This window comes from Silurus aristotelis (assembly GCF_946808225.1).
Source record: "Silurus aristotelis genome assembly, chromosome: 4".
Taxonomy (NCBI): Eukaryota; Metazoa; Chordata; class Actinopteri; order Siluriformes; family Siluridae; genus Silurus; species Silurus aristotelis.
Genome location: NC_139577.1, coordinates 2249626 through 2270121, shown reverse-complemented (window position 1 = coordinate 2270121; position 20496 = coordinate 2249626). Strand labels below are relative to the sequence as shown.

The 20496-nt window shown below is 38.3% G+C and overlaps 1 protein-coding gene across 4 annotated transcripts in view; it reads right to left on the bottom strand.

The window, feature by feature from the left end:
* The window catches only part of pde10a (phosphodiesterase 10A), an 82549-nt gene that overhangs the window by 50951 nt on the left and 11102 nt on the right, over positions 1-20496 (bottom strand). Inside the window, exon 1 of one of the 4 annotated variants that reach the window (XM_083539190.1) lies at positions 6039-6897. The exons of 2 other annotated variants lie outside the window; for them this stretch is intronic. In XM_083539190.1, the coding sequence (XP_083395316.1) occupies positions 6039-6102 (64 nt within the window). In that variant the 5' untranslated portion in view covers positions 6103-6897. Of the gene's footprint in view, positions 1-6038; positions 6898-20496 lie in introns of those variants that run through there. One more of the 4 variants, XM_083539191.1, reaches the window with a different exon arrangement.

Below are 20496 nucleotides of genomic sequence, written 5' to 3'. Positions count from 1 at the left end.
AAAATAAAAATATTTGTAAAATTCAGTGGGTGCGGCTTATATATGGGTGTGCTTTATAATCCGGAAATTACGGTAATTATTTTCCTGTCATTAACTCTGAATTGTGACACATCTATCGAACTGGTTTGCTGATTGTTGACTGGGTAGCGAGCTTCTGAAAACGGTTGGATCAGGTGTTTTTGATGCCGCACTATAGGTTAGTGTATGCCATGTTAAGCAAAACAACAGTTCCTATGCAAAGAGACAAAGGGGAACAGATGCGTGCGAATAGTAGTAAAGAATAATGCAAGCGATTAAATGAATGAGGAACAAAAAACAGAAGTGATAAATTTCCCCTACTGAATATTAAAATTTTTCCAACAACAGAAATTCGTGAAAGTGGAGAACTTAAACAATTCACATTTAAAATTCACATTAAGAGTAGACAAGAATATTAAATAGCTATAAAAAAAATACGACAAAATAATGTATGAAACTTTGGAGGCGTGGAAAAGTGAGAATACGTTCTGTCTGTGTGTTCAGGGTGCGGTTCAGGACTCATTGTGTAAGCTGGCTAGAGTTTCAAAATGCTGACTGATGCTGATTCTGTTAGCTTCCATTTTTTTGGAGCCTTCCTGAACTGAAACGCTGCTCGCTGCTCTTGCATCACTTGTTTAAGGAAGGAAAAAAACAACAACAAAAAAAACACACCACTGATAAATAATAGATGAGAAAAGTACAATAAAGCACAAAAGTTTAATATGGGTGTACTGGAAGCAGATCACCATTCATGGTCATTTTGATGACTTTGAGGCTTGATAACAAATAGCTTCTTATTTACTGGAGTTCGTATTCAAAAGTTGAGATAAAAGTTGACATCCATAATGAGTGGTTAACGCTTAAGTTACACACATTGATTTTCAGACCTCAGGCATTACTAAAGACTTACAGGTTCCTCTAAAAGTGCCACTGTAAATGTGTATACAGTCTAGGGAATGCCTAGAATGTATGAGTGTGTATAAATATCTGTATGATGCTGACCGTGAATTAAAATTTTTTCAGATTTTTTTTTATTATATTTCCTTTTTTTAATTATTCAATATATTTAAACAGTAGGAATTTCAGGGTAAAATATTTAGAACGCCGGACAGTCGATACAAAAACATTAAAATTATTAACAGTGTGATCACAGATTCCTTTAAATAAATCAATAATTACAGCACTTTTTTGCCAATTTACATTAGATATTGAGGCAAAAAAAAAAAGCTGTATACATTTTTATTGCTATTTTTATAGTGGTTAATGAGGGTGGATTTCATAATGTAACATTACTACAAATGTGCCAAGATGTAATAAATACATCTAAAAAAGTTTATGCAAAAAAGATGAACACAGTCAAATTTTTTATAATTGTATTATTTTCTTTTTTTTTTTTTCCTCTTCCCTTTTTTTATGCTCCAGATAGTTTTAAGGTTAAAGGTGAGTCCCTTTTTTTTTTTTTTTAAAGAAAAACCCCTTGACACTGGTCCACTTTGACATTTGGGAATCCCATCAGACTTAAAAAAAAAAAAAAAAAAAAAAAAAAAAAAATTACACAGGCGGTCACATATAGACCACTTCAAATGTATTCATCTGGCAAGTGTAAAAAACCTTTTGGTTCTAAAAGATGAATACAAGACGTCTGATCAGAATTTTTTTAGCATTGACATCTACAAACATTTACAGTATAGCAGATTTAGTTTAAATCCACGCAAGTGATCAAAAATATTAGAACACTTTACTGACAGATGTTGCTTGTGGCCCAGCTGTGACCTGTTCGATTGTTTAAACTATAAAACATCACTGAGGGTCTACTCTTGGTCTCATCCTTAGGATTCACCTTTGAAAACTGCATTTAGTAAAATGGATTAAAAAAAACCCCATGAAGCCCAGAGAGCTGTCTATGGGGGGAAAAGCAAGATATTTAAAATTTGAGAAAAAAAAAATCTATTCGAGACCTTCTGATCAAATCAGAAGCATTGGGCATAGCTATTAGAACAATTCAGAAAGTCCTGAAGAAAGAAAAAAGAAAACCGGTGCACAAACAGCAGCTGATGTGAAACATTCTCTAAGAAAAAATCCAAAAGTTTTGAAATTAAAATGAATGTCCACCAAAGTAATAAAAGACTAAAGTGTAGTGAAAGAAAGAGTCTTCTTATGACACAAACCATATAATGTCAGGGCTCAGGCTTGCATGGGGGCTTCTGGAATCTTTCTCGACGATGTAACTCATCAAAATCGCCGCAAAATCGTCCAAACTTCATCGTGCAACCTGGAGAGCCACTGCCATAAACTGATGTATAGCGTTGACCGTGTCGTGAATGCAAACAAGAAAAAGATACTTTTCCTCACCTAAACATTGGGAGATCTGCCACCAAAGGTTCCATGCTCCAGGTACAGTATTTAATGAATCTAGAAATAAAGATTCTAATCCATAATCTTATTCATCTCTGGATCTCAAACTTTAATGGCTCCGGTGTAAAATCAAATCAAAAGAATGCCAATATGTTCAATGTATGAAGCACAGCGAGGGGGAAAATGAAGCCGGGTTCTTGGTGTTTACATGGTGCTATGAGATGCAACACGGTTGCGTTGCTTATTCATTCATTCTTAGTGACTGCTTTGTCCTGGTTTGCGTCAATGTGGTTGGGAAATTTGAATTTGTATGTTTTTTGAGAAACAAACACGGTTCTATAGAAAATACAGAACAGGAAAAGAAATAAATAAAAATACCTTCATAAGTGGGTTCAATCGGTCAGACTTTCTGCATGAACTGAAGGGAGTGTGCTTGGAAGCTGGATGTTTTTTTTGCAGCATTCTGTGTAAACTGAGCAAATCTTTTCAAAGTCACAGAGATCATATTCTATTGTTTGACAAATATATTGATGCTGACTGTCCAACATATGTCATTTTTTTCCCTCCATAATGTAAATTATACACACTTTTACTGCAATAAAAGAATAATCCGACACACACTTTTAAATGTAAACAGCAACCTTTTATAGAGTGTGTCGCTTTTTGTAGAGTCATGAAGCACCTTGTTACTGTCTCTCATGGACGTGTTCCACTGCTATGTTGAGTAACACGAACATAAAGTCACCTCCCAAGTTCAGCAGTGAGACCAAGCATTATAAGTTTATTTTTTTATTTATCTAAGCAAATCCTTTAATTACACCCCCCCCCCCCCCCGAAAATACAGTGAATGGTCTCTAAATACTGTCCTGAACTTGTCCGCTTCATCACTAAAACATTTTGATCCTAAATTTACACAAACTTGCGTAAATTCCACGTCTGTGCATGTGCATTAAAGCTGCCTGTGCGTTCCATTTTTTATATGCATTCACACACAGCCATTGGTTTACCTGCTTGCTCTTGTTTTTCCACGTGATTGACAGGTTCCTGCGTCATATTCATTATATCGAACAACACAATGGACACAATAGTGAGCTGGAGAGATTATTGTGTGGGTCAAATCGGTATTTTAAGCAAAGATATATGTGAAAACGAGAAGAGGAAAAAAATAAGGTCAAGTTCAGCAACGATTCGAACCATGATCAAGTTTTAACTCTGAATATTCAGGACATGCAAGTTTTCTATATCCAGTACGGCCCATAAACAAACTCATTTAAATTCTGCCATGTCCCAAAAGTCATTACGTCCATGATGTGAGTTAAAGGTGATGGACCAAAGGCATTGTTAATGATGTTCACAAATTACTGAAGCGGTCACGTTATGATGAGATACGTATTGCTTAGGGGCGTTCTCCACCTTACGCACAGCACTTACTGTACAATTAAATCTGACTTAGAGACACGTTTTTTAACGTAGGTATCCATTTTATATTTTCGTGAAATTGTCCTTTTTTTTTTTCTGACACTTGATCAGCACTGTTAAACAGGGAAAAAACCTCCTGTGTTAACAGTGCAAAAGCGGTTTTGTTCCCATGTTCATTATCTGATCATTGTATACAAAGCAAACCGTACAAAACTGTTATACCTTCGAGTCTTCAAAGTGCTGGTGACGCAAATCGGACTGCGGTAAGCCACAAATGTGCTGCAAACGTCTACTAGCACGAAAACTGCTGACAGTCACCTGTCAGCCAACCACGAACCTTTATTCCAATATACAATGCAAATCATGTTTTGAACACCCCATATCAGGGATATTAACGTAAAAAAAAACATTGTGCATGCTCCTATTCGTTTATGACACTTGGAAGAGAGAATAAATTAGAAACATTCTTCTGTCTGAAAGACATTTTGGTTTTTCTCATCAATTAAATCAGACCCGAGAGGGCAAAAAAAATAGAAAAATCTGCCAAAGTCTGTAAAAGCATACAGTATAAATCCTTTTTTGAAACAGCTAATTAAAGAAATACAAGGCATCTAGTTTGATGTTTGCATTTTATTAGTTTAATATAAATGTGTAGTGTAAAATCATTAATCCTGTACCTGTAGCACCCCACATTTATAATAAACAGTTCATTCTAGAGCTATGAGTCACTTACATACAGACTAAACACGTTTCATGGTCCAAGGGCACCTGCTATTAATAAAGCCCTCAAATCAACACGCAGGCAATTAATAACTTCTACAAATATTCAGGTTGATTTAATTAACTGCTATTTGAGATTATATTGTTTGATCTGGAAATCAGAGTGATTATACCGGCATAATAACAGAAGAAACTTTGAAAAGCTTTGCAGTGCACACCGGCACAGTCACAGATTATCAAAGCAGCTTGTGGTGAATAAAGCACTGACTTGTTGAGCGATGATGAACGGGCTGTGCTCGGGTCGAAACGCTGGCACGCTAGATGCCGATAAAACTTGGATTAATGAACGTGATTCAATTTGGTTTTATTACTGATCACATATACGAGCCACATCTGTTCTACTGCAAGAGTAATAAAACATCCCTAAAGAAGAGGAGAGGAACAAAGCATGGCCTGTAGGATCTTTAGATGTGTATAGTTCATGCATATAAAATATTTGAAGCAAAAAGTAATAAATCAAGAAAAAGACGCTAGGGCGGGTTAGATAGACTTTGAGATAGATCGATTTTTTTTAAGGATACCTATGAAATTGGCAAGACAACATGTATGGCAAAGAAAGCATGCAAGACTATTGTGTGCAAAATAAAATAGAAGCTCGTTCAACTTCACCCTTGGCGACATCAGAAACGACATTGTGCACTGCATCGACTCTGAACATGCACAACTTCTGTATGTTTCAGAAGGAATCGCTTTTATCAGGAAGCCAAAGACAGTCCTGCAGATAAATATGCATGCAAACCGTATTGTGAGTAAGGATGTGAAGCTTCTTTGACTTTATTGCTGACGGATGCACATCAAAGCAAGGATTAGGAGCAGTTTACAGGCATGCATTCACAAATCTGAGACCATGCATGAGGTTTCATTGTAAAATAAACTAACAAACAACCATTTACAGGCATGCATTCACAAATCTGAGACCATGCATGAGGCTTTATTGTGAAATAAAACTAACAACTAAAAAGTGTGTCACAAATTGAATTTTATTTAAAACAATTTTTCAAAAGAAACCCGACGAGCTTTAAATCTTAAGTAGTGTTAGAAAGAAGTGGCATGTCTTCACGTGAAAGTTTGTTTTGCTGCTCATGTTCTCAGCTGGAAATCACGCAGACAGATGAATGCTTGTCTTGTTTGGATTCCAGTCACTTGTCTGAGTGCGACTGCTTTACAAACAATGAGCAACAAATTACAAATATTGTTCAAAGATGACTAGGGGGTGGCTACATGACCGGCACGTGCCGCGGGCTGTTTCCATGAACATGCATCGGAAACATTGTATTAAAAAAATATATACATAATACCCGCAAAACAGTTGCGCCTACAAACTTTGCACTTAAATGGGAAACAAGAAAAGTTTGCGAACTACAAGAAAACGGGACATAAAGCTGAGATTTTTCTGATTTGAACTGTAAAAGCTTCCACGCGAGGACTAAAAAATCCGATAACACAATTATCCGAAATGTACCTACTTGATCCGAGAAAACAGTCCGCGAGCCTTCTGAAGCAGCTTGTCGAAGGCGGCCCATCTTCCATGTCGGACTGGGAAACGCGACAAAACGGGAGAGGAGGAGAGGAGAGGAGAGGAAGAAGGAGGAGGAGGAGATGAGGGGAAAAAAACACGCCAAAGTCTTGCTGAAGGTAAAGTCCGGCGGCTCATCAAGACCCACGGAGAAGGAAGCGGACAATCCGGGTACCGCAGTCCGAGCCGGCTGCTGGTGACAAGGGGTGGTGGTGGTGTTGAAGGAGGAGGTGGAGAGGAGGGGGGAATGCCGGAAACCGAGCGAAACCTCGTGTCTCCGCGTCCTTCTGTTTCTTCCCTTGCGCGAGCCGGAACCGGACCGCGGAAACTCCTGCTGATGTGAACCACTGAGCTCCACACTTCTTTCCTGCCTCCTGTGTGTCCACGGAGGAGTATTCATAAAGAGCGGTCTAATAAAGGAGGCTCTTGGACGCGCTTTGGGAGCGGACACACTGGCGCAGACGCAAAAGTTGCGCGGACGTGTGTGCGCGCGCGCGCGTGTTTTCCCTTGAGTCGCGGGCCTATTTGGGGGGGGCGTGATGGGAGTAATTTCACTGGGTCGGATGTTTTTGTCTGGTTACTTTTTCATTAAAGCTCGTTATGAACGCAAAAAACACAGTCGGTTTTTTTTTTCCACGCTGCCGTTTTTGCGCCGCTCTCCGCTGAACGGAAATCGCCTGCGGCCGCGATCACCCCGATATGCCGGCATTATAATGGAGGCATTCTGCTGAGCGACAGCGCTCCGGTGAATGAATTAACACAAGGTGGCCAGAAAAAGCGCATTCCTGCTCGCCACACCCATCCGAGCGCGATTACACCGAGCCATAAGTAGAAGTCAAACTGTTTGCTCGTGCTGCGGCAGGCGGTCCTGATGCGCTCCTGACGTCAGCGCGCGTCAGTCTGAGCGCGCGTGCGTGTATGTATGTATGTGTGTGTGTGTGTGTGTGTGTGTGTGTGTGCGTGTGCGCGCACGCTGGTGCGTGCGTGCGTCTCCAAGACGGAGCGAGAGAGTACGAAGTGATCGCTATAGCTTGTTACTTCTTTTTAATTTTTTTTTTTTTTTTTATTTAATTACTTTTCAAGTTGCATCCAAGCGAACACAATGTCACCAAAATTCCTGTCCAATTTTGGCATTGTGATTAAATGAAATCAGGAGAAATGCCATGATTTTAGTGTTCAACATATTTGCACAGGTTACACCTACAGAACGTTTTAAAACAAACAAAAACAAACAAAAAACACCCCAAAATCCTGAGCAGATTTCAGATCATCTGCACTGAAATCTGCACAGAATTCTCTCTGCAGAAATGTTATCCTTCAAGCGAAAATAAAATGCACCAACATTTTTTTAATTACTGAAAACACTTCAAGTTTAACTACTAGTGAAGCCTCTTTCTTGTGGTGTTCAATATCCTACAAAGCACTGGTGCACTGATTATCACAACTCTGGCCATGCTGTAAATCTGCTTTGGCTTGCATGAGAAAAGTGCACTTGGTTCTTTAAACTCGCAGACGTTCTCCATCCAGTCCTTTATAATTATCACAGGCATTTGGTTTTCTGTTCCATGAGTCGTGTTGTTTTAAACTTTGAGGTTTACTCAAAGGATTTCCTGTGTCATTTTTTTTTGACGTCCTACTGACGTCTTTTCAGGCCCGCACACGGCTCACGAAACGCCAAGGAGAATCTTAAATGTGAGCGGTTTAGTCTCGCTGGATAAACTCATCTAGTGCAAAAGGTGTTTTGTTAGCTAATCGACACAGGAAGTGACCCAGAAACTGTATTACATGTGTGTAAGTTGGAGGCAGGGACCCTTCATGAGACTAATGCTAACCACCTGAAGCGTTTATAATGGATAACATGTTACAGAAGTGAAACTTTTATACAGGAAGGTAACTGGGTACAGAATAGCAAGAGAACAAAGGGTCTCAATTTCAGTATCATGATGAAACTATAATGAGCTCTGTTAGGGGGTAGAAATTACCTGTTACATCATTATTTATGGTATTTCAAGTCAAGTCAAGAAGCTTTTATTGTCATTTCAACCATATATAGCTGACGCAGTACACAGTGAAATGAAACAATGTTCCTCCAGAACCCTGATGCTACATACAACAACATAAGACAACAATCACAGAAACAGAAAAACATAGGGCCAAGGACTAGTACGTGTCCTCGCCACATAAAGGGCATGTATGCACTGGTGCAAACAGTGCAAAGACAACACAAGACAGTGCAAGACAACACAAGACAGTAATAGACAACATAAGACAGTGCAAAGACAACACAAGACAGTGCAAGACAACATGAGACAGTGCAAGACAACACAAGACAGTGCAAGACAACACAAGACAGTGCAAAGACAACACAAGACAGTGCAAAGACAACACAAGACAGTGCAAGACAACACAAGACAGTGCAAAGACAACACAAGACAGTAATAGACAACATAAGACAGTGCAAAGACAACACAAGACAGTGCAAGACAACACGAGACAGTGCAAGACAACACAAGACAGTGCAAGACAACACAAGACAGTGAAAGACAACATAAGACAGTGCAAAGACAACACAAGACAGTGCAAAGACAACACAAGACAGTGCAAGACAACACAAGACAGTGCAAAGACAACACAAGTCAGTGAAAGACAACATAAGACAGTGCAAAGACAACACAAGACAGTGCAAGACAACACGAGACAGTGCAAAGACAACACAAGACAGTGCAAGACAACACGAGACAGTGCAAAGACAACACGAGACAGTGCAAAGACAACACGAGACAGTGCAAAGACAACACGAGACAGTGCAAAGACAACACGAGACAGTGCAAGGACAACACAAGACAGTGCAAGACAACACAAGACAGTGCAAAGACAACACGAGACAGTGCAAGACAACACGAGACAGTGCAAAGACAACACAAGACAGTACAAGACAACACAAGACAGTGCAAAGACAACACAAGACAGTGCAAGACAACACAAGACAGTGCAAGACAACACGAGACAGTGCAAGACAACACAAGACAGTGCAAAGACAACACAAGACAGTGCAAGACAACACGAGACAGTGCAAAGACAACGCAAGACAGTGCAAAGACAATACACAAAACACAAAATAGCTCCACCAGTAAACCCGTCGTAACGAGATAAAGTGAACAGTAGCGAAAATGTAAGCAGAATATTGTGCAAAAGAGCAAATAGCAGCATTTTTATTACAAAAAGAAAGATATGTGAAGGACCGGGACCAATATCATCAGACTTGTCGCTTTTATGCAGTGCATGGAAAACAAGGGAAACAATTATAAAATGCTTTTACATTTTTTAAGTTCACCAAAAACCCCAAAATTTTATTAAAGCAGTCTTTCTAATTTTGCATCTCATCTTCTTTGGGATATAACAGCACTGTCTGCTGCAGTTATTCAAAAAAAGGGAAGGACAAGGTAATAATAATGTGTGGAGGAAGCTTCTCTATAACAAACTGTGCCACGACATGTGGGTGGGAGCACACCAGCGTTCAGGGCCGATGCATTAAGAACACCTAAAGCAGAAATTGTCAGCCGGAGCTTTTGTTAAATGTGACTTAAAAGAGCCACTTTATGCCATTTTTCCTCTTTTATGTCACGTTCCTCCTTTTTTCATGTTATTATTTAGCCTGTGCGGAGACTCATAACGAGGATTCAAGTCCTTTTTCCTCTTCGCCAAGCCGTGTGTCTTTTACGTCCCATTTTTCTAAGCCTTTCTGGACATTAAATAAAACAAGGAAAAAAATGTTTGGAGTTGAGGGCTAATCATGGATAATTCAATTATGAAATAATTTTATAATGAATTTTCAGACAGTGCATGATGATAAAGCAGAAAACAAATAGGATGTGAAGGAAAGGATTCAAATGTGGACCATGCAATAACTAAATGAGAGAGTCAAGGATAATGAAAATACAAAAGAAATGCAATTACTAATTTATCAACAGCGTAAAACAATTTTAAAAGAAGTCTGTAATCTGGTCTTGTACATTTAAAATGCAAGTGTAGAAACTGCTGAATCACTGATCCTCTCAAGTTCTTGCCATTTTATACGCATTCCTCTTTTTGTCCTTTTTTTTTTTTTTTTGGCAGACTTTTAATTAGGAACCCATTTATGCTACCTAGAGTGAAACAAACTACAGATGAGAATCCACTGGGGTAAAATTAGGTCATGATGACACCAGTTAAAACCAAGAAAACTTGATCAAGTGCACTGACACAAGGTCTTAACCAGGAACTGAGTATAAAATAACCTTTATAGGGAGTATAAAACACTGGAAGTGTAACAGTAGGTAAACCACAACTTATATAAGACTATATGACTAATTAAAAGTTATCTTTTGGCCAGAACTCAGTTTTTTATCAACACAGTGGATAAATTAGTCGTTATTGCATTTCTTTTGTATCTTCATTATCCTTGACTCACTGATTTACTTATTTCATGGTCATATCCTATTTGTTTGCTGTATATGAGATGCTTTACCTTCATGCACTTTCGTTGGCTTTATTACAAAACTATTTTAAGGATTTAAAAGTCCAGGCCAGAATTTCACTTGCTAGATCCCAAAATGCATGACTGAATCCTGCACATTTCTCAACTAAGTAGATATATGCAGCAATGAGCTCTAGTTGCTGTGGTCTTTGGTATGTAGTACTTTTACTTGCCAAACTTGGCACACTAACATATTGGTCTATCATTAGTTGGCCAAGTGTTGAGTGTTTTCTTTTTTTCAAACGCTACAGTCTATAATGATCTAAGATAAACAGGGGGCTTCATTGAGTTACTATTATACCATACACAATTTAAGCCGTGTTTCACGTTGCACAGCTTGTTTTTATATAGACTGTTGAGTGAAAAAAAACCCAGACGTTTCAAATCAGGAGCCTTGTATCTACACAATATGTCCAATATACCATATCACTACACCCCTAAGACACAATTGTAAAGAAATTTAATGCAAAAAAACCCCAGCTTTGTCTGAGTTATTTGTGTGATTCTGTGTACCGTACGTTGATAGAATCAATATTGTGCTCCAAACAGCTTTCTATTAAGGATTTCCTTTATGTCTGTTTGTACGAGAATAAACTAGACACTCATCCGAACATAGTTCTAATGCAGAGATTGTGTCTAGCTGAATGGGGTGGGAGCAGAGTTTGAAGTAGAATAAGGATGCGTGCCGGACGGGGGGGGAGGGGACACTGGAACATATGGAAGTAATTTATAATCCAATAACTATTGCTGTGCCTATGAGCCTGTGTTAGCGGTGAAGTAAGCATTTGTGACAAGATTGTGAGCCCTGGACCGCACAGTTGCCCTGTTCCTATCCTTTTTTTGTTATGATTTCCTAAAACTTCTTGTATTTTTTTTTTTTCTCCATAGAAAACAAGTTGAAGGACTATTGCATGTTGCGTTAAATACTGTAGAGCAAAGATTTTACAGTTAATTGCACAAAAATCAGCCAAAACCTGAACAACACAATCTAATTTATACATCAGATCCACTTAGGATCATTCTGATGTCTTTTGGTTAAATAAGCACTCGGACCTTGAGCTCTGAAGGTAATACTGTTGAACTGCCCATGTCTCAAAATTACATGCGAAGACTAACAATTTCTCAGCTTTTACACATGGCAGAATTATTATAAAGCACAGATTTCAGAGAATTCGCAATGAAATTGTAACATGTGGATACACATCTAATATTTTTACGTTTTATAAACTTCTCATTTCTTCTAATGAATTTAACGATCTTAATGAATCTCTTTATTTAGTTATATATAATTGTCATTTAGCTTATTACAGTATTACAGCTTTCATGAAAAAGAATCTTTGATGTATATTAGTTTTTCTATGGTTTAGGAAACAAATTGCTATAATGGAAAATCTATAAATTATTAAGCAATTTGCAAGACATGATCTTACATGGTTGCAGTGCCAACAGACTGGTAGCTTTACATCCATTAAGTCGGATGTTAACCTGCCAGTCTGGTGGCACTGCAACCATGAAAACTCCACCTCATCGCTCTTTCTCAAAATGAACAATTTGTTTTTCTTTTTGGAATTATTTACATTTTTATTGCTGAAATTGCACACAAGAATATCGGTGAAAACTAAATCCATTTAGAGCATTTAATTGCCATATTACACCAGAATACAAATACAGTTCAAAAAGTTCCTCTGCAGTGGCAGTGTAGAGTAGGTTATGGGAAACTATTTGCTTACTAAATCTCAATTATTTATTTATTAAATCTCGCACAGTATCTTGAAGTGGTTTTCTACACACTAAAGCTGTGTATTTATCGGCAGCTTTAAAAACGTGCTCTACTTCCTACTGTCCACTGTCTAGGGACTTTGAATGCATTACATATAAATAAAAATATAAAAATCAATTTTAAATTACTTTAAGAAAACGTTAACCGCACTGTACTGTGGTTTCTTTGTGTTTTAGTTTTAAATGATCGCAAACTTTTTGCCACACCTAACTTTAGTTTTAATCCAAATACAGATAGAAACTATAACTGATAAACACACACACAGTGTCAGATATGGATATTGGTGTTTGAAAGCGGGGGAAGATTTATCAGCATTTTTTAATGGGAAGCGATAGGAAGCGGGTTTTTAACTAAGAACTATTTGAGAATGGTACTATCATAAACATTTTATCAAAAAATAAATACATAAATAAACTAGATGTTGACTTGATTAAAACTAAGACCAAAACTAATTTCCAATTTCACTTTTCTAAGCATTATAATGCACAAGTTGCCAATTCTCCAGAACAATGCTAATGCATGCTTTTCAGTTCTCCAGAAACTCCTGATAATACCATTACAGTGCATTTTATAGACAATGCACAGATAAAGCAAAGCTTTTAGGTGCATCCTGGTTTAGCACCATAACACTGCTGTGGTTTTGGGTCACAAGACAGACAGAGTCATTTTAAGAATCTACAAATACAATGTGATTTACTGTCCTCCTTTAAAAAAAATGGGATATAAATATAAGTTAATAACAAAACAGCCGACACAATGCGCTGGAAATCTAGTTCTATATATGGAAGGAGAGACGTCACTGAGAGGTGACATGAAGGTGACTGAACAGTCGTAGGAATAACAAAGCCCCCTTCGAATGGCTTGCGGCTCAGATGTTCACGTTAAATATTCAGATAACAGTCGAGTTCACGTGCAAACGTTCACGAAAAAACTGCTTCGAATTGAATTTCCACATTGTTTCATATAAATGATTTCTGTCCTGCGGTGATGGCGCTGAAGGAAAACAAAGAGAGATTATAATGAGTAATTTATATTATTTTTTATTTGATCCTATTCAGCCGCTGTGATCCATCATGCTCACCACGCCTCATCACCGCGTGTGCTTTACGTAATCAATGCTAAATGCTAAGAGAGCTTGACATAAAGCAACTGGTTTATAAGTGCCACCCGAATGCTTTGTCACCGTGCTGGTTCACCCCAGCACTGAGGTACATTCACACCCAAACACACACACACACACACACACACACACACACACACACACACACACACACACACACACACACACACACCTCCCTATTGCTCGGTAACAAAATGCATCTCTTTAATACTGTATGTGTTTGCAGCAGGATACAGTCTAGAGTGCAGACTGCAGTCTTTGCACACTCTGAAACACACACACATTCAAATCCACACATTCTCTCTCTCTCTCTCTCTCTCTCTCTCTCTCTCTCTCTCTCTCAGCGTCTGCTGTGACGATCCACAGGACAGCCAGATCATTGACGTCAGAGACAGGCGTATGAAAAAACTGGTCCCTTGGGGCACGGCAAAGTTATGCTTGTGCTCGCAGCGCTGCTCGCAACTATTTCAGCGACGGTGTTGCCTGTTAGAAGTCAATTGCCTCGCATCTGCTTTTCAGATGGGAAATTCTACTGTTCTATCATAAAAATGAAACGACCAAAATCTTTGAATTTTTATGAACAATTCACGAAGCATGCGCATGTTCTCTTTTCAGGAGAAAGTCATTCTGTACAGTACTTGCACCATTTTGACTATTTTAACAGTTCTATTGCGTCTGTGTAACTGCACAACTGTTGTAAACGAGGCCGAATTTTTACAGTCAAGATAAAAAGTCTAATAAACAACAAAAATGGGGAGTTTTGAAATGTAATATATCCAGTGGGTAAATGAGTCTGACGTTCTGGTGATGCATATGAACATTAGAGTGACATTAGAGTCAATGTTAAAGCAATGTGTGTGTGTGTGTGTGTGTGTGTGTGTGTGTGTGTGTGTGTGTGTGTGTGTGTGTGTGTGTTATCAGAAGGTGCTATAATGGGAGAGGGGGGATACATGTTAGGTTCGGCTATTCTGTAAAAAAAAAAAAAACATGACAGAGGGAAATTTTTAAAAGATTAACAATTTTGCATGGACTTGTAGCACTGATGTTTCCTCCTCTCACCTTTTTATGTCAATATTTTAGACACAAGATCTATATATATATATATATATATATATATATATATATATATATATATATATATATATATATATATATATATATAAAACGGCATGCAGGTTAAACCCTGTTGATTTAACCCTGAGCGAGAGACGAGTACAGGGCAGACAAGAAATATTCGACCCATGCTGTAAAAAGAAATAGGGTGGCGAATATGAAGAGAAATAAACAAATGAATGGAAGAGAAAAGGAAAGGCCTAAAAATAAGAAAGAAAGAAAAAAAGTGCTCCTCTCAAGCAGAGGTGAACGTTGCAGTGGGAGGAAGTGCAGAAAGCACATGAATCAAAAACCCATCTAAGCCAGCAAGAGAAAAAAAAGAGATGAAAAAAAGGAGTGGTGGAGGAAGGGGAAGAGGGGAAGAGGGGGGCCTATCTGCGTCAGAGCTGCAGCCAATGCAGTGAGAGATGGGCCAGGCTGGAAAGGAGAGACGCTGTTACTGCCACTCACGTTGCCTTCCAGGACCTTGTGTCCCCCCAACGACAGGGAAATGGCACACATTGCTGCAGCTTCTACTGCTCAAACACACACACACACACACACACACACACACACACACACACGTAATTCATAAGTGCGTGCACACATTTTTATTTGTACCTGCTTAAGCAATTAATAATACCACAACTATCTTGGGCACAAGTCACTTTGTGTACTCAGTAAACAAAAAGGTTTCTGTTTAACTCCATAACGCAAACCAAAGTAAATCTAAATGAAAGGAAGGAAATAGTAAATCGAGACAAGAAGTTCAGGCTAACCATCATATGCGGAAGTCTCTATCTTGGCTACAATAGCTTTTTGTGTACTTCCCGATAAGGCATTTGCTCAGTCAAATGACCACCACCATCGTACTAACACGCACACAAGCCATATGCAAAACATTCTTTCTTTCCATTCGTCAGTATTCGGTTTGATCGCCGTTGAGGTATAATGCCGGCCTGTGCATCGTGAAATCAAAAGTAAAGTCTCACAAGGTTGTATTGAAGCTACACCCAAGAGGACCAACACATCATGTGATAGAGTTTACGAGCAATTCCAGATCATACGTTATTAAATGCGTAAAGTAAAACATGTTATCCAAGTCATATTGTGTATGCATATTGCAATGCTTTTCCCCACCAGAGCAAAATAAAATGCTTTCATCTACCGAAAAATAGTTCAAAGCATGAACATGAAGATGAACCAATAAATCACCAGTAACAGCTGTTAGTCTTCCGCTGTTTAATTCCACAACCCGAGTACAGTTTAAGCACAGTATGAAAGTATGTCCTGGATGTTTTTCAGTTATGCGCTTTTAGCTCTGCAGTGTCAAGCCATTATGTTGCTTTAACGCTGTTGTTTTTCTTGACCATGGCCTTTCTGTTGTAGGAGAGAGAGAGAGCCTACGGCGATGGTGACACCCGACACTATTTTTACACAATTCTTAGAAAGCGAAGTATGGTTTCAGGATGAAGTCGAATATGCAGGTCTGTGCAAGACAGGTAGCATTAACCTATGCATGAAACGCGTCTATTTTGGAAACAGAATGCTCAAATTTGAATAAACATTTTAAATCACATCACTGCATTTTATCCAATTAATTTAAAATCATTTTGATAATCTAATCTACTTTTTGTAAATAAACAATTTTATTTGGATCTGATAGCATTAAATGTATCCTTCACTTGATCTAGGAAACCCAAACCTGCTCTAGCATGACAATGTCCCTGTACACTGTACCACCACCACCACCACCACCTTCACGCTTTCATGAAAATATTCTTTACATGGGCTGGAGTGGAAGATCTCCCGCTATAGAGTTCTGACCCTCAACACTAACGAACATGAATGAATGTGAACACTGACTGCACCCCAGGCCTCCTCACATCACTTACATCAATACCTGACTTTACTAACACTCCTGTGTCGAAATGAGCATAATTCTCCACACTACAAAATCTAGTGGAACATCTTCCTGGAAGAGTGGAGCAAATGTGGGACTGAATAGAATGTTAAAAAATGTATGGTCAGGTGTCCACAAATGTTTGTCCATACAGTGTATGTTAATATACACTCACTTGGTGACTCGACCATTGTGGCTGCATGCTTTCTGAGATGCTTTTCTGCTCAGCATGTTGGAAATCAGTGGTTATTTGAGTTAATAAAGCCAATCATTCAGTGAAAAACCAACAGCCTGTTGTGTGGTACATTCCCTGGACCACCAGGAGGTTCTGAAATCCTCAAATCAGCCAAACTGCCCTTTACAATCATATCACAAAGTCACAGCGATCAAATTTTTCGCTGAGGTTTGAAGACCATTAGCGTTAACCTCTTCGTCTGTGTATTTCTATGCACTGTGATGATGATTGGCTGATTGGATAATTGCATGAATGGACAGGTGTTTGTTGTTTAAATTAGTCACTGGGGCACAGTTACCATGTGTTTTTGGGGCTTATGTTTAAAAAACGAGCTGAACGTAATTTACATAAAATCTTTTGGGGTTTTTTCGGCTTAACAAATAATTACCAAATTTCAGTACTACGCAGCCCAGGTGAGTCATTCAGGATATGACTTTGGTTTAGTGCCTCTGTGCATAAAAGTTCTGACCTGGTAAATCTACACCTGTAACACTCCTCCCTCTACTCCATATCCACAGTGAGCCATTCGTTCCTTCAGAGCTGTCACACCAACATCAGAGGCCTCGTCAGTGAAATTTCGATACGCTGCCCTGCCTGAGAGGTTACATTCTGTCATTTTGTGTACGGGGCTCATACACAACTACTCACTCACACTAGAAATACTGAGGACAGACATTCTGTCCTTAAGATGTGTTGAGTAGAACTATCAGTTTGAGCTTCAATTTAGAGAGGGGTTTCATTTGTTTAGTTTAATGATGACCTCTAATCTGCTGTGCAATGATCATTAGCATATTATATTTTATTCCAATATTTGAGGTTAATAACAAAAGAAAGAATGAATAAAACTCAAGTGTACCTCTTCGTTCATTCATGAAGCAGCAAGAATGATTTTTCCTGAGTATCCCCGATTCTCACACAAATCTTTATTTAGTCATTTTAACTAATAATTTCAAGGAATTCCATCCAGAGGGTTCAATTGTATAGCTATTTAAAATTCCATGCACCCGTAGAAGTTTAAAGAAAGTCTTAAATTAAAACAAAATCAACAATATTTCCTATTAAAGTTCTTAATAAACTGAATATGTTACAAAATATATTATATATTCATAAATTAGTTACAAGGCATATCACTGAGATCCGACTACACCTTTATGCACATTTCAAACAAGGTAGAAAATACTTTACAAGCTGCATTCGTACTTGTCTGCAGAATAAAGAGTGTTTTTTGAAGGGCATATGTGTTGTTTTCTTTGTACTCTGTGTCTGGCTTTATTTTTTTTTGAATGGCTGCTCCCCTGACCGTGTTCATAAACAGAGGGAAAATTATACATCAAGAAATCTACCGTACTTAAACCTTACTGTACATCCAACATCATAATGCAGTGCATTGAAGCACAGATAGTTTGTTATACTGTGGGAACACCTGTGATTCATAAAGAAGAAAAAAATCCTACCGCACAGTCCGTAGGAAAGTATGAGTTTGATGAGTGCACTGCGAGGGTGTTCACTGTCTCTCTCTCTCTCTCTTTTTCTCCTTCGCTCTTTTTATGCACACACACACACACACACACACACACACACACACACACACACACACACACACACACACACACAATGTCTCCGAATACAATAATGTTGTGTATTTAAAGCAGAAATGCTTATAATTCGTGGTTTCATGCTAACGGAACGAACCCACAATTTTGTTTTATATACATGAATGATTCTGCAATCTCACACCAAATTGAGGCTATTGTTAAAGAATACGGAGTGGCATTGTGCACGATGCAACATACACACACACACACACACACACACACACACACACACACACACACACACACACACACACACACACACACACACACAGTCCACAGAGACCAGTGACCTGGAATTTTTTCAGAGGCTGCTTTCAAATCTCAATCTCTGCCCTCATTAACTTGGAAAGATGATTATGATGATGTGTGTGACACACGTCAGCACCTCCCAGAGGGTAGAGAGTGTTAGATAGAGGGGAAAAAGAAAAAGCACACTAAGGAGAGAGTGCACGCAAAAGGGGGGAGCGAGAGAAAGAGAAAAAAACCCCAGCAGATTTTAAGCTTGCATGTGTTTCTCAATGCTGCCTGCTTACGTCTGTAAGGGACGTCTAAATGGACTCAGTGTGCGCCGTCACATCAAAGCCCTCGATATTAGTGCCAAGCACATGCTCGGGCCTTTACGCATGACACTTGGCTATGGATCCGTTCACGCACACACACACACACACACACACACACACACACACACACACACACACACACACACACACACACACACACACACAAAATCCCTGCCTTCATTTACACGTTTTTCTAAACCGTTCACCGGGCATGATTTATTAACTATCTCAAGCCTGTGTTCTGGTTTTACCCCACTTAGATTTAGTTTTTGGTTTAAAATGAATATACACAATTTTTGTTATTGTTTATATTGAAATCGTGAAGAGTTTTACTGTTTACACTTTTTCAACTGGTACGCTGAAAACCACAGTTAATTAGTTTGGTAATTCAAGCCACGTGTGCTTAACACTCGATTTTAGATGCAGAGTGATTTATGAATTGCGACTGAGTGCAATGTGCTGCAGTTAGTAATACAAATAAATATCTATAATGAGAATTATGTTGTTTTTTTTTTTAACAGCTCATATATATATATATATATATATATATATATATATATATATACACACAAAAATGTATATGCCAAGTCTGCCAAGTCACTGCACCTAAATCCTATTGAACTGAGTATATATATATATATATATATAAATGAAGGGCTGTCAATCGATTAAAATATTTAATCGCATGATTGTCATGAGCACAACTAATCACAGCTTAATCTTACATTTTTATCTGTTTTTTATCTACCTAAAATTAATACTTTTTCTAACACTCTAATCAATATGGGAATGAACAAATATGGATGCTTTATGCCAATGTATGTTCATTATTAGTGGAACCAAACTCAACATATAGCATAAAGACAAAATATTCCTGAAAGTGTTTTAAAGTAATTATGGTGTTTTAAATTAATTAAATCATCAGGACACCAAACGGAACTTTTGCTGTGTTTCCACACGGACGGTTTTAAATGTGCCTCATGCTTTTTTTTTTTTTTTTTGGTCTGGGGAATTGGGATATAAGTCTCTGATCCATTACCACAATAGATGGTGGTTATGCTCTACTTAAGAATGCGAAATACCAATAAAAAAGAAGAAAAGGAATCGTGGTAGTTTTGGGTGCTTGATTCGAGACTTGGCACATCAATAAAACAAATGTTTAGTGTTTAAAAATTATTTTTGAGTTTATTTATTAATTTAATAATTTTTTATTTATTATAAATGTGTGTATAAAAGGTTTTAATTTCTCCTTTTTTATATATATATATACCAGGTGCTTGAATCCAGTTGTTTTAAATCTGTACACAATCCTTGCTTTCTCTCTCTCTCTCTCTCTCTCTCTCTCTCTCTCTCTCTCTCTCTCTCTCTCTCTCTCTCTTTTTTTTTCTTTCTTTCTCTCTATCTCTCTCTCTCTCTCTCTCCCCCTCTCTCTCAGGCCTAAAATCTTCTCTTTATCTTTTCTCTGTGCCCTTTAGTCATTTTGTTTCTCGATCCCTGTGTGCTCACGTGTCTTCTCTTTGCTCACCAAGTGCATTTATATTTTATCTTGAAATGCCACACTGCGTAAACCATGCCAGTTGACATTAATCAGACGGCTCCTGTGCAGC